The sequence below is a fragment of the Conger conger genome, chromosome 16 (assembly GCF_963514075.1).
Source record: "Conger conger chromosome 16, fConCon1.1, whole genome shotgun sequence".
In the NCBI taxonomy this organism is placed as follows: domain Eukaryota; kingdom Metazoa; phylum Chordata; class Actinopteri; order Anguilliformes; family Congridae; genus Conger; species Conger conger.
In genome coordinates this window covers 18,414,353-18,426,739 of record NC_083775.1, presented here as the reverse complement: position 1 = coordinate 18,426,739, position 12,387 = coordinate 18,414,353, and the positions used below count along the sequence as shown (strand labels likewise).

General features: G+C 40.7%; 1 protein-coding gene across 2 annotated transcripts; it reads right to left on the bottom strand.

Annotated features, from left to right (window-relative positions):
* Positions 1 to 3,339: 3,339 nt before the first annotated feature.
* On the bottom strand, positions 3,340 to 12,381 carry LOC133114815 (GTPase IMAP family member 9-like). 2 transcript variants are annotated; one of them, XM_061224475.1, is made up of 4 exons: positions 12,346 to 12,381; positions 10,164 to 10,224; positions 8,385 to 9,128; positions 3,340 to 4,351 (listed from the first exon to the last, which is right to left on the bottom strand). In XM_061224475.1, exons 2-4 carry the CDS (start codon positions 10,192 to 10,194, stop codon positions 4,146 to 4,148), a joined length of 981 nt encoding a protein of 326 aa, XP_061080459.1. In that variant the 5' UTR covers positions 10,195 to 10,224; positions 12,346 to 12,381; the 3' UTR covers positions 3,340 to 4,145. The 2 variants fall into 2 exon arrangements, with proteins under 2 accessions (XP_061080459.1, XP_061080460.1); XM_061224476.1 differs by lacking the exon at positions 12,346 to 12,381 and having other exon boundaries at positions 10,164 to 10,360.
* Positions 12,382 to 12,387: the final 6 nt, after the last annotated feature.

Here is a 12,387-nt window from a genome sequence, read left to right as displayed (position 1 = left end):
TTATACAGGGAATGCGTGGTTTACCCCCTCGAACTGATTATTTCCACTTAATGTATCACGGCGTATAGCACCCGTAGACCTATGATGGTAAATCCCTCGCCTCCGCATGGTAGTTCATTCATGTCGAGCACAGCCGTAGCTATGTTGGTCTGCTTGGGTCCCTAGGCTGTAAACAGATATACCCGAGAGTAGCTATTCCTGCGACCTCTGTAATGACTACAGATAGCTAGTCAGTTTGTGAGACGTGCACATTACGTGCGATGTGACATGCGGTGGTACCAGCAGAGGACTGTTCGGAGAGTAAATCTCAGTACAGGATTCCTATAGCGATCAAGTCAAAATTAGAAATAGAAATCCACCTAATGTGGATAACTAATCTAAGTTATTATTCTAAAATGTCAGATAAACGAAGGTGAATCTATTGGCCCTATTGTGGAGATTCTGGGTCAGCCCGGACCAGTAAAGAGCGGAAGGCAGAGTGGTACTACTGCCTTTGTATCGTGGTCTGTTTATTGGCTGATCTAGACTGTCTGCATAGGGGCCACTAATTTTTAACCCTATTAGTATTCTTTCAGCAACACCAGAAGGACGAGCACGCTGATACCTTCAGCCCTCGCTAAATTCCGTCGTTGGGTTAGCGTGGGGTATTACAATCTTATGTCACATGGTCCACTTTCAATCACCTGACTCCTCTTTCAGTGGTGATTTTAACAATGGATTGTCTAGTCATGACTCCTTCTCCTTCAGGAGAATAACGCCTGTCGAGGTTCAGGACGTCATTAATGATCTAAAAGTGAGTAGTGGCCCTGGCTTAGATGGAATTGAAAGCAAATTTCTAAAATTATCGTCACACATTCTCATGTACCCTCTTTGTGATCTCTTTAATTTATCTTTATCCACATATGAAATACCTGCCGTAGGGAAATCCTCACATATCACTCCTTTGCACAAAGGGGGCGATGTACTTGAACTCAATTACTATAGACCAATTTCAATCATTTGTTCTACTGCTAAAGCCAATTTGATCTCAGTAAGAACAATATCTTATCACCTTTTCAATCTATCCTTCCAATCAAATCACTGCACAACTACTGCTTTGTTAAAACTTACAAACAATATAGTTCATGTATCTAACAATAGTAAGTTAACAGGTGCGATATTTATTGATTTGACCAAGACGTTTGATCTGGTTGACCATTACTTTCTTTTGGATAAACAGAAAGCAAAGTGTTGTCATTCAAGGAAACAAATCTGATATACTAGTACAACAACGAGGAGTGCCTCAAGGCTCAACTCTTGGTCCACTTCTTTTCTCCATTTTCATAAATGACAACGCTTCCATTTGCTCTGAATGTAGCGTTCAGCGTTACACGGACAATACAGTAATATACACCTCTAAAACCAATTTATTACAGATTGAATTAGCCTTGCAATCTGATTTTAATATACTTCAACACTGGCTCGCAGTTAATAAATTACTACTCAATAAATATAAATCTTGTCAGAACCTTAAATCCAAATCTAAAATGTATTTATCTACCACTGTCTGTCTTGATGGGACTCCACTGCAAAGAGTTGAACACAAGAAATATCTTGGTCTATGGCTCGACTCTGAGCTCTCATTTAAATCCCATATTGATTATATTTTCAAGAACAAACCTTGGTATTGGGGTTCTTTATCGATCCAGAAACTGCTTTTCATTTACTGTCAGAAAAAAGCTTGCATTACAAATTATTTTACCAATATTGGATTATGCTGATGTCGTATATCAAGCTGCTCCTAAAACAAAGCTTATTCCTCTTAATACATAGCATAATAGAGTATGCAGATTTGTTCTTGGCTGTCCTTTCATAACTCATCATTGTACAATGTATGAAACTCTTAATTGGCCCTCTCCCAGCATAAGAAGACCGCAACATTGGCTGCAGATTATTTTTAAATGCATACATTTCAATTACCCTCTTTATTTAAAACAGTTTATGGTACCTTTTTCCTCTAATTATAAATTGTGACACTTGATACAGCTCTCTTTTTCTGTTCCCGTAGTCTCTAAATCAATAGCGAAGAAAGCTTTTATATTTAAAGCTCCCTCCAATTGGAATAATCTACCTTTAAATATTCGATCCATATCATCTTTCTACTTGTTCATCTTTGTACTTGTTCTACTCTGTCATATTATAGGATCAGTTGTACTTCATAACACCTCTTCAATTATGTTCTCATCTTATTACTTAATGCTATCACTGACAACAATATTCTCTATATTCTATGAATTAATTATCCATTTTGATACAATGTATGGAGTTTAATCTCATGATTTTGTCTTATTGTTACTATATTTATTATTTTTCATGATTCTCTTTTGTATATTTATGTATGTGTGTGTATGCATGTGTATGTGTGATTGTGTGAATATGCGTATGTATATGTATTTGACAGTCCAGATCATCAAAAGCACCAATTTCTTGCAGGCATTGTCTCGTCATGCAGAGAGATTGATCCCACATAGCAAAAATGCAACATAAGTGCAAAAGTCACTGTCAGTCATTTTTAAATAAGTCAGCCAGTTGGGTAGATATGAAAATGGTTATTACGGTTCAGTGCTAAAAAAAAATAAAAAAATAAAAAATCTAAAACAAGGCATTCATCCATATGTAGTCTAGTGGGTAAAAGAAGAAACAAAACATTGAATGAAGTAAGCCCAGCCTGCCCTGCAGTAGGCTACTGGAACCTCTGGAACCTGGACATTGAGCAATAATCTATGCAACTATAAGAACACAAAAATACCATGAATGGGGAAAAAATGGGGAAAAGATTATCGAAATGACTTTGGAATGGAATGATTGTTGGTGGCAGACAGGGCGGTTTGAGTATCTCAAACTGCTGATCTCCTGGGATTTTCACACACAGAGTTTGAGTTTGCAAAGAATGGTGAAAAAAAAAAAAATCAACTAAAAATCCAGTGAGCAGCAGACAGAAACGTCTTCTTAATAAGAGACATCAGAGGAGAAAGGCCAGACTGGTCAAAGCTGACAGAAAGGTGACAGTAACGCAAATAACCACACGTTACAACAGTGGTATGCTGGAGATCATCTCTGAACAACCAACACATCATAACTCTAAGTGGATAAGCTACAGCAGTAGAAGTCTAAAAAATAAGTCTAATAAACACAGAATAAAGTGCTTGGTGAGTGTGAGTGTGAGTGCTTGGTGAGCAATATCGACAAATAAGATTTTATTTATATATTTATTGACCTATATTTAAACAAGTAAAGTCTCATTGAGATTAAAAATCAAATGAACAAATAAGGTTGAGACACAAAGACCGTTTCCAATATTGTTAGATTTTATGTCTTTTATAACTGAAACAAATTCACCAAAACAAATCAACTCTGATTTAGTTTTAAATCTTCCTGTATGTGGCAGCATATTTAAAAGCTTTTTTGCCCATCTCAGTATGAACACAGGGAACAAACAACTTCAAAGTCTCATGAGAACGCAAGCGCAAGCCTCAGGAGAGATACGTACACAAGTAAGTGGGAACCAGTCCAAGGAGAGTTTTGTAGATTAAACTCAACCAGTGGGTATGCATGCATACATACAGAGATGGCCACTCAGCTTTTGCATACAAGGTACAATGGTGAGTAAGATATTAAATACAAAGTATTTTCTAAATGTTTCTTGAATTACACCACCTGCACACCAGGAGCACTGCAGCTGAAGGAAAGAGCAGAGAGGAGTGTCTCTCATCCTGTAGCCGGTGTGTGCAAAGTGAGCCACAGGGAAGAACCTGTGCTGCAGTAACCAGAGGAATCCAGCAAGACCAACTGTGTCCTTCCACAGCACACATTTCACATCACACCGTAAGTAAGTAACTACACAAACATTTTTCAGTTATATTTTGGCATAGCCATTCAAAATAGAGTTTTTCTCCATCGGCCTTTCAGCTACACTTGATCACAAATACAAATCACTGTAGTCAGAAGAATGAAAATATTTTTTTATCAAAAACAATGAAAATTAAATGTTTGTTAAAATAGTGGGGGGCTGGCAAATTGACAATTTGGCAGGTTTTGGGGAAAAAAAAAGATTCCACAATCTACCACATGGGGACCGAGGAGAACAGTGTGTAGTCTGAAAAGTGTCACACACTGTCCTCTACCAGTGTTTCTATGTCAGACAACTCTGCATGACTCACTATGGAACTCCTTGTTACATATCCAGATGATGTTGAACTCTCTGATTTGCTCCTTTTCAGCCACTGTAACACCTTACTGGAAAGTTGATGAGCAGATTGATAATCCCACACAGAGCTGCCTGCTTCAGAGGGGGCTGGAGTCCCTCCACTTACTGTAACACAACAACACCAACAAGCTGTTACACTCAAATTCATCTGTATTATATTGTGTTATATTTTATGAAAATACTACATGAATATTTTTTGATCTTTTTGATTCATATGATTTGAGGTCATTATGTGCATCGCTGCCTGTGATGAATGGATGTTTCTCATTCATGTTTAAAGGTATAATAGGTCATTTCTAATGGTCAAGAGAGCCACGCCATGCCATTGGCTGTGGCAATGAGAACCAAATGTGTGCTTGAATTATTATATAACTGTACAATGTTTTGGTACAGAGTGTTGGTGCGACAATTATATATTTTCAAACCCAAATTTAAGGACTATAAACACAGGCAGAGGGTGAGTCAACATGTCAGTGAGCATTTTCAATGATAGGAAGGGATTTACAATGGTTTTGTAACAATGTTTTAACCTAAAAATAATTTGATAATAACCATCTGAAAAACGGATGTTCAAATGTTTTTCAGACGGTTATTAAATCCGTTGTTTTTAAAATAGTACTTTAGTCTGGTGTTCATGGATGAGTTGTATGCAAAATATGCTGTGTATAAAAGCTAAGTATTAACCTGTCTAATGCATTAACTGTTTATAAGGGTGTGAAATGTTTTAAAATGTGCATAGAGGTCTGTCATTCATGGACTTGAAGCTGAACTGTAAGTGCTGAGAATCAGTCAAAAGAAGAATAAAACTCACAGGAAGGTGGAAGAAAATGAAAGCTGTCTCTCATCTTCCATCATGGCAGTGTGGATCCCTCTGTCTCTGGCTCAACCACAACCTTCAACATCCGCTCTATCAGCTCTGCCGCTCTTCTGCTCCACTCCTCCTCAAAGCTCTTCTGTTTTCTTCCTATTTCCTTTTCCACAAAAAAAGTATGCTGAAATTCTAGGGGCTGACAAATGTACAATTCCTTGATTTATATCAGGGCTACACAAGCCTATTCCTGGATATAAACTGTCCTGTATGTTTTCATTCCAACCCCAGTTTGGCACAATTCTAGTAATTAGCAATGAACGACATCTCTTGCTGTTGAATGAGGTATGCTTTGTTTGTGTTGGAATGAAAACCTACAGTATTAAAGCTTTGGAAAATAACAGATGATTAAACATTTACAGCAGCCACTAGATGGGGGCAGAGTAGAGCAGTGTTTAGTCTGGAGAGTCACCTACACTGTCCTGTTCCAGTGTCACCCTGTTAGCCTTCTCCACTTCACTCACTCCAGAACTCATTGTTCCGTATCCAGATGATGCTGAACTCTCTGGTTTGCTCCTTTTCAGCCACTGTGACACCTTGTTACTGGAAGATTGATGAGCAGATTGATAATCCCACACAAAACTGCCTGAGTCAGAGGGGGCTGGAGTCCCTCCACTCACTGTAACACAACACCAACAAGCTGTTACACTCAAATTCATCTGTATTATATTCTGTTATATTTTATGAAAATACTACATGAATATTCTTTTTATCTTTTTGATTCATATGATTTGAGGTCATTATGTGCATCGCTGCCTGTGATGAATGGATGTTTCTCATTCATGTTTAAAGGTATAAAAGGTCATTTCTAACGGTCAAGAGAGCCACACCATGCCATTGGCTGTGGCAATGAGAACCAAATTTGTGCTTGAATTATTATATAACTGTACAATGTTTTGGTACAGAGTGTTGGTGCGACAATTGTATATTTTCAAACCCAAATGTAAGGACTATAAACACAGGCAGAGGGTGAGTCAACATGTCAGTGAGCATTTTCAATGATAGGAAGGGATTTACAATGGTCTTGTAACAATGTTTTAACCTAAAAATAATTTGATAATAACCGTCTGAAAGACGGATGTTCAAATGTTTTTCAGACGGTTATTATATCCGTTGTTTTGAAAATAGTACTTTAGTCTGGTGTTCATGGATGAGCAAAATATGCTGTATATAAAAGCTAAGTATTAACCTGTCTAATGCATTATTAACTGTCGATCCCTCTGTCTCTGGCTCAATCAAAACCTTCAACATCCGCTCTATCAGCTCTGCCGCTCTTCTGCTCCACTCCTCCTCAAAGCTCTTCTGTTTTCTTCCTATTTCCTTTTCCACAAAAAAGTATGCTACAATGCTTAGGGGCTAACACATGTACAATTCCTTGATTTACATCAGGGCTACACAGGCTTATTCCTGTATGTTTTCATTCCAACCCCAATTTGGCACACCTGATTCTACTAATTAGCAATGAACTGTGAGGGAGCGGGGACAGAATACCAGATGCAACTGAAAAGAGAATCTTCAAGTTACCACCAGAACGTGTGATAACCACTCATATAGTCAAGGGTTCTACCCAATATAATCTAGGGGAATAATAATCAATTACAGGCTGACACAAACTCTTGTACATTCCGCTTCATCCCAGGCCACCAGAACCGCCTGCTAAAGAACTTGTGGGTCCGATAGATTCCCCACAGAATGGCCCCACAGAAGTACCTGAGCACGTACCCTGCCAGGGACAAACATGTGACCTGGAGGGTCGCTAACTGGGCCTGGCTCTAATCGCTGAGCCTCCTGCACAACAGTCTCAATATCACAAGAAACTGTAGCCACGATCCGGACGACCAGAACAATGGGTGTAGGGGGACGGTCCTCCACCGACCCATCATACAACCGGGAAAGGGCGTCCGGCTTGGTATTCTTAGACCCAGGACGGTATGTCAGGAGGTGGGGGAGTTGATTAAAAAGAGATGAATACCCTCTGAGTGCTGCCTAAACGGGATGTGCATGTTGACTGGGGCTGTGATCTCTTCCACTAACCCTGTACCCAATGGACAACCATCAAAGGGCGAGACATAGGGCGACTGCGCTAGGGGGTGTGATGGAATGCCCACGCCTCAGCCCACTGGGCATCAATAAAACACTCCAGGGCCCCAGAATTGAAAAAAGCCTTGTTGTTCAGTGAGAAACGGTCCCACCTTAACTGGACAGTCAACAGGGTGCCAAAGGAACTGAACCGGTGTCTCGCTTGGCCCTCTCGCCTGTTCAGTGAGACCCCCCATTTTCTGTCTGCTTAGGGCGAGCCTGCCCGGTGTGCCCACAGCAGCACTGACACCAACTCCCCCTAGCTCAGCCCCTCAACTGCATGGGCTTGTCATAGGTCAGAGAGGAGTGGACGGCAATAGGGGCTGCGAAAGGAACATTGTCATAAGCCGATCTACGTCTCACATAATCGGGCATCTGAATGGATTAAGGGATCTGCCCAGGCGAGGGCCATCCCGGTTAATAAGGAGAAAATAAACGCCACCCGCGAATTGTGAGAGGCGAACCTGGACGGCTGAGTCTTCAAAAAATTAAACATTGGGACAGGAAACCACAAGGGAGCTGGAGTTTAGGTTCCCTAGGACTGACAGAAGTGAATGGGGTGTCATGGGAGAGTGGTTGCGCGACTGGGGGTGGAGCGTTGATTGCCAGCCAGTGGAGACTGTCTGCTAGTTCTTGCATACAGTCTTCCTGACGGCGCAGCTGGTCAATGAGCTGACCCTGTTGAGCCTTCATAGCCTGTTGTTGGGCCTGGAGGGTCTTTAAGCCCCCTTCATGAGCAGCTATCGCAGCATGCTGATTAGTCTGCACTTGTTTAGCCCTGGTGGGGTCGCTGGTTCCTCCAAATGACTTGAGTGTTCTGTGAGGGAGTGGGGACAGAGGACCAGACACGACTGAAAAGGGAATCTTCAAGTTACCACCAGAACGTGTGATAACCACTAATATAGTCTAGGGTTCTCCCCAATATAATTGAGGGGAACCACTAGAGGAGAAAGGGGAAAACAGGACAGAAAACTCCCCGGCGAAACGCCAACTAAAACAGAACTGAAGACCTGGTACAAGAGTCTATTTTGACTTAAGAGGTGGAAGAAAATAATGAAGAAAACCTGATACGGTTACCCGAATACGGGGTAACACGCCTTCAAGTCGTTAATGAAAAACCAGCCTTGAAGGCTACCGCTACCTGGCTCGGTGTCTGAAACACAAAAGAAGTCATAGAAGAATAAAACTCACAAGAAGGTGGAAGAAAATGACAGCCATCTCTCATCTTCCATAATGGCAGTGTGGATCCTTCTGTCTCTGGCTCAACCACAACCTTCAATATCTGCTCTATCAGCTCTGCCACTCTTCTCCTCCACTCCTCCTCAAAGGCATTTTGCTCATCGCCTTTCTGTCCGAATAACATGTTCCTGGCCACCATCTCCTCTATCTTCTCCAGCAGCTCTGTGACCTGAGTCCCATCAGCCCTGTTCTTATTGTTGAGAACATGGTACCTGTTCCCACATTTCTCTATGAGCTCTTGGAGGGCCCTCCCTTCAGTCTCAATGTGCTGCTCAATGGGTGTGTCTACCAGCCAGTCTCCCCTGGTGAACAGCACTACAGTGTGTCTCCAGACTCTCTCACTGAGAAGCTCCAGATGTTCCACCACTGATCTCCTGTGTTTCCCTCTGAATGCTGAGCTCACATCAATGACCAGGAAGAGAGCACAGGGTCCCGGGGGACACAGAGACACACTGCACACAATCTCCTGTTTATCCAGCTCTGCAGTGTCCTTCACAGAATGAGTCCACCAGCCTGGTGTGTCGACCACAGTGACCTGTCTCCCAGCTACTTCACCCTGTCTCTTCACACACTGTGCAGTTCTTATTCCAGACTCAAACTCCTCTCTGCCCAGGATGGTGTTTCCTGCTGAACTCTTCCCACTCCATCTCTCCCCCAGCAGCACAATCCTCAGCTCTGAGAGACGATGTTCCTCTCCTGTCAGAAAAAAATCTTTTACATTTACAAACACGTCATCAGGTTTTATAACCTGTGACCAATCAGCCCTAATGCTACTCAACACTGGAGCTACGGCATTAAATATTATGTCTACTATTGACTCGTCTAGAAAGTAACCTATCTTGTTGTGGAGATATCAAATTATATCTCTGCAATTGCAAAAAAGAACTATATGATTGAAGCTAATGTTCGTAGATGGATGCATCTACCAGCTTCAATACCTGGCCGTATTGCTTCCATCAAAATGAATATCCTTCCACAGTTTAATTTTATTAGCTCAATGCTACCTCTGCCACCACCAGTAAACTATTGGAAGAAAATCAACTCCATGCTAACTAAATTTGTGCGAAATGGCAAGCACCCCTGCATTAAATGGTTAGTATAACAATGAAGCAAATTATTTGGCTGGGCCTGTCCAAATTTTAAACTGTATCATTGGTCTTTTATGCTACATGCCCTACTTCACTGGCTGAACCCAGATCTCCACACTCCCTGGAGAGACATAAAGCAAGAAATGATATCACCAATCACAATACAAGACCTGTGGTTTTCTGGCCTGACTTCCAAAAAGTGTTTTTTACACTATGGCTCAATAATAATATATGCTTTACAGTCATTAGCAGCAGTTGAAAGATTTCTGGGATTAAGTGGCAAATGATATACACACTCACCCATCTGGCATAACCAAAATCTTTTAACCGGGGGCAGGCCATTTATTTAGGACTCATGGGCACAAAGAGGTATAATGGTTTTGGAAGATGTTGCCTGTCAAAAATCAATGCTTGAGTTTCAGGACTTAATTTCACGCTATGATATTGCAAATGTCTTTTTCACTTTTTATTCTTTAGACTAAGAGCAGCTTTTAAAACATATAAAATCCCCTGGGGTTCTGATTTAGTATGTCACCCAGTTGTTCATTGGATTTTAAGTGCACCACCTAAGGGAACGGTCTCAAATGTACTGAAATAATCATTTAAATTAATAAAATGTTCTACACAGAAAAAATAAACTCACCATGATGAGAGGTCACACCAGCAGCTGCCATGCTGGTTCCTCTGTCGTTCTCCAGTTTCCTCTAGTAAATATAATTATATTAATGGCCTTAATATTTTCCTGCACAAAAAGTGTGGAATGAAACATCAGGCTTTCCTTCCCCTTCTTGATTCAGTTCTTCCAGGGATATTTCACTTTCTTCAGTCAGTAATTTCACTATATTGCATTTATACAGTAAATGTTTAAAGAAGCTTCTGACAAACGGTCAGCTTCACAATGAACATTGGAGGTTTCTGTTGTTTTATTCTGTAAGTGAAAATAAAAAACTGAAAAATTAAACTGAACTATCCTTTTAAGTTCAATGTCTTTTTTTTGTATGTTACTTGTTAAATAATAAATGAATAAATAATCCTAAAATATACAGTCAGGTCCATAAATATTGGGACATCGACACAATTCTCCTCTTTTTGGCTCTGTACACCACCACGATGTACACAAGATGTGCTTTAACTGCAGACTTCCAGCTTTAATTTGAGGGTATTTACATCCAAATCAGGTAAACGGTGTAGGAATTACAACAGTTTCTATATGTGCCTCCCACTTTTTAAGGGACCAAAAGTAATGGGACAATTGGCTGCTCAGCTGTTCCATGGCCAGGTGTGTGTTATTCCCTCATTATCTCATTTACAAGGAGCAGATAAAAGGTCTTGAGTTCATTTCAAGTGTGATATTTGCATTTGGAATCTGTTGCTGTCAACTCTCAATATGAGATCCAAAGAGCTGTCACTATTAGTGAAGCAGCCATCATTAGGCTGAAAAATCAAAACAAACCCATCAGAGAGATAGCAAAAACAATAGGTGTGGCCAAATCAGCTGTTTAGAACATTCTTAAAAAGAAAGAACGCCGGTGAGCTCAGCAGCACCAAAAGACCCGGAAGACCACGGAAAACAACTGTGGTGGATGACAGAAGAATTCTTTCCCTGGTGAAGAAAAACCTCTTCACAACAGTTGGCCAGATCAAGAACACTGTAAGTGTGTCAAAGTCAACAATCAAGAGAAGACTTCACCAGAGTGAATACAGAGGGTTCACCACAAGATATAAACCATTGGTGAGCCTCAAAAACAGGAAGACCAAATCTAAAACAGTTACAGTTCTGGAACAACATCCTATGGACAGATGAGACAAAGATCAACTTGTACCAGAATGATGGGAAGAGAAGAGTATGGAGAAGGAAAGGAACTGCTCATGATCCAAAACATACCACCTCATCAGTGAAGCATGGTGGTGGTAGTGTCATGGCGTGGGCATGTATGGCTGCCAACGGAACTGGGTTTAATTGATGATGTGACTGCTTACAAAAGCAGCAGGATGAATTCTTAAGTGTTTCGGGCAATATTATCTGCTCATATTCAGCCAAATGCTTCAGAACTCATTGGACAGTGCTCCACAGTGCAGATGGACAATGACCCGAAGCATACTGCGAAAGCAACCAAAGAGTTTTTTAAGGCAAAGAAGTGGAATGTTATGCAATGGCCAAGTCAGTCACCTGACCTGAATCCGATTGAACATGCATTTCACTTGCTGAAGACAAAACCGAAGGGAAAATGCCCCAAGAACAAGCAGGAACTGAAGACAGTTGCAGTAGAGGCCTGGCAGAGCATCACCAGGGAGGAAACCAAGTGTCTGGTGATGTCGATGCGTTCCAGACTTCAGGCTGTAATTGACTGCAAAGGATTTGCAACCAAGTATTAAAAAGTTTGATTTATGATTGTTAGTTTGTCCCATTACTTTTGGTCCCTTAAAAAGTGGGAGGCACATATAGAAACTGTTGTAATTCCTACACCGTTCACCTGATGTAAATACCCTCAAATTAAAGCTGAAAGCACATCTTGTTCGTTTCATTTCAAATCCATTGTGGTGGTGTATAGAGCCAAAAAGAGGAGAATTGTGTCGATGTCCCAATATTTATGGACCTGACTGTAGCTCGGTGAAAGCATAGACCAATTCACTGATACAAACTACCTTGTTGTGCTTTGTCAGTCTCTTGTGGTTAATTCATTTTTGTATTATAATTATTTATTTGAGCTGATACAGCATATTCATCCTGTTAATTCAGTTCATTCATCATATAATCACAGTACATATCGGTATACATAGGCTGTACATTTACAGTGTTTCAATTAAAAATAATTTCAGCCTACCTGATCACTTGTAGTCAAAGTCGATCACCTTCCAGCTGAAAA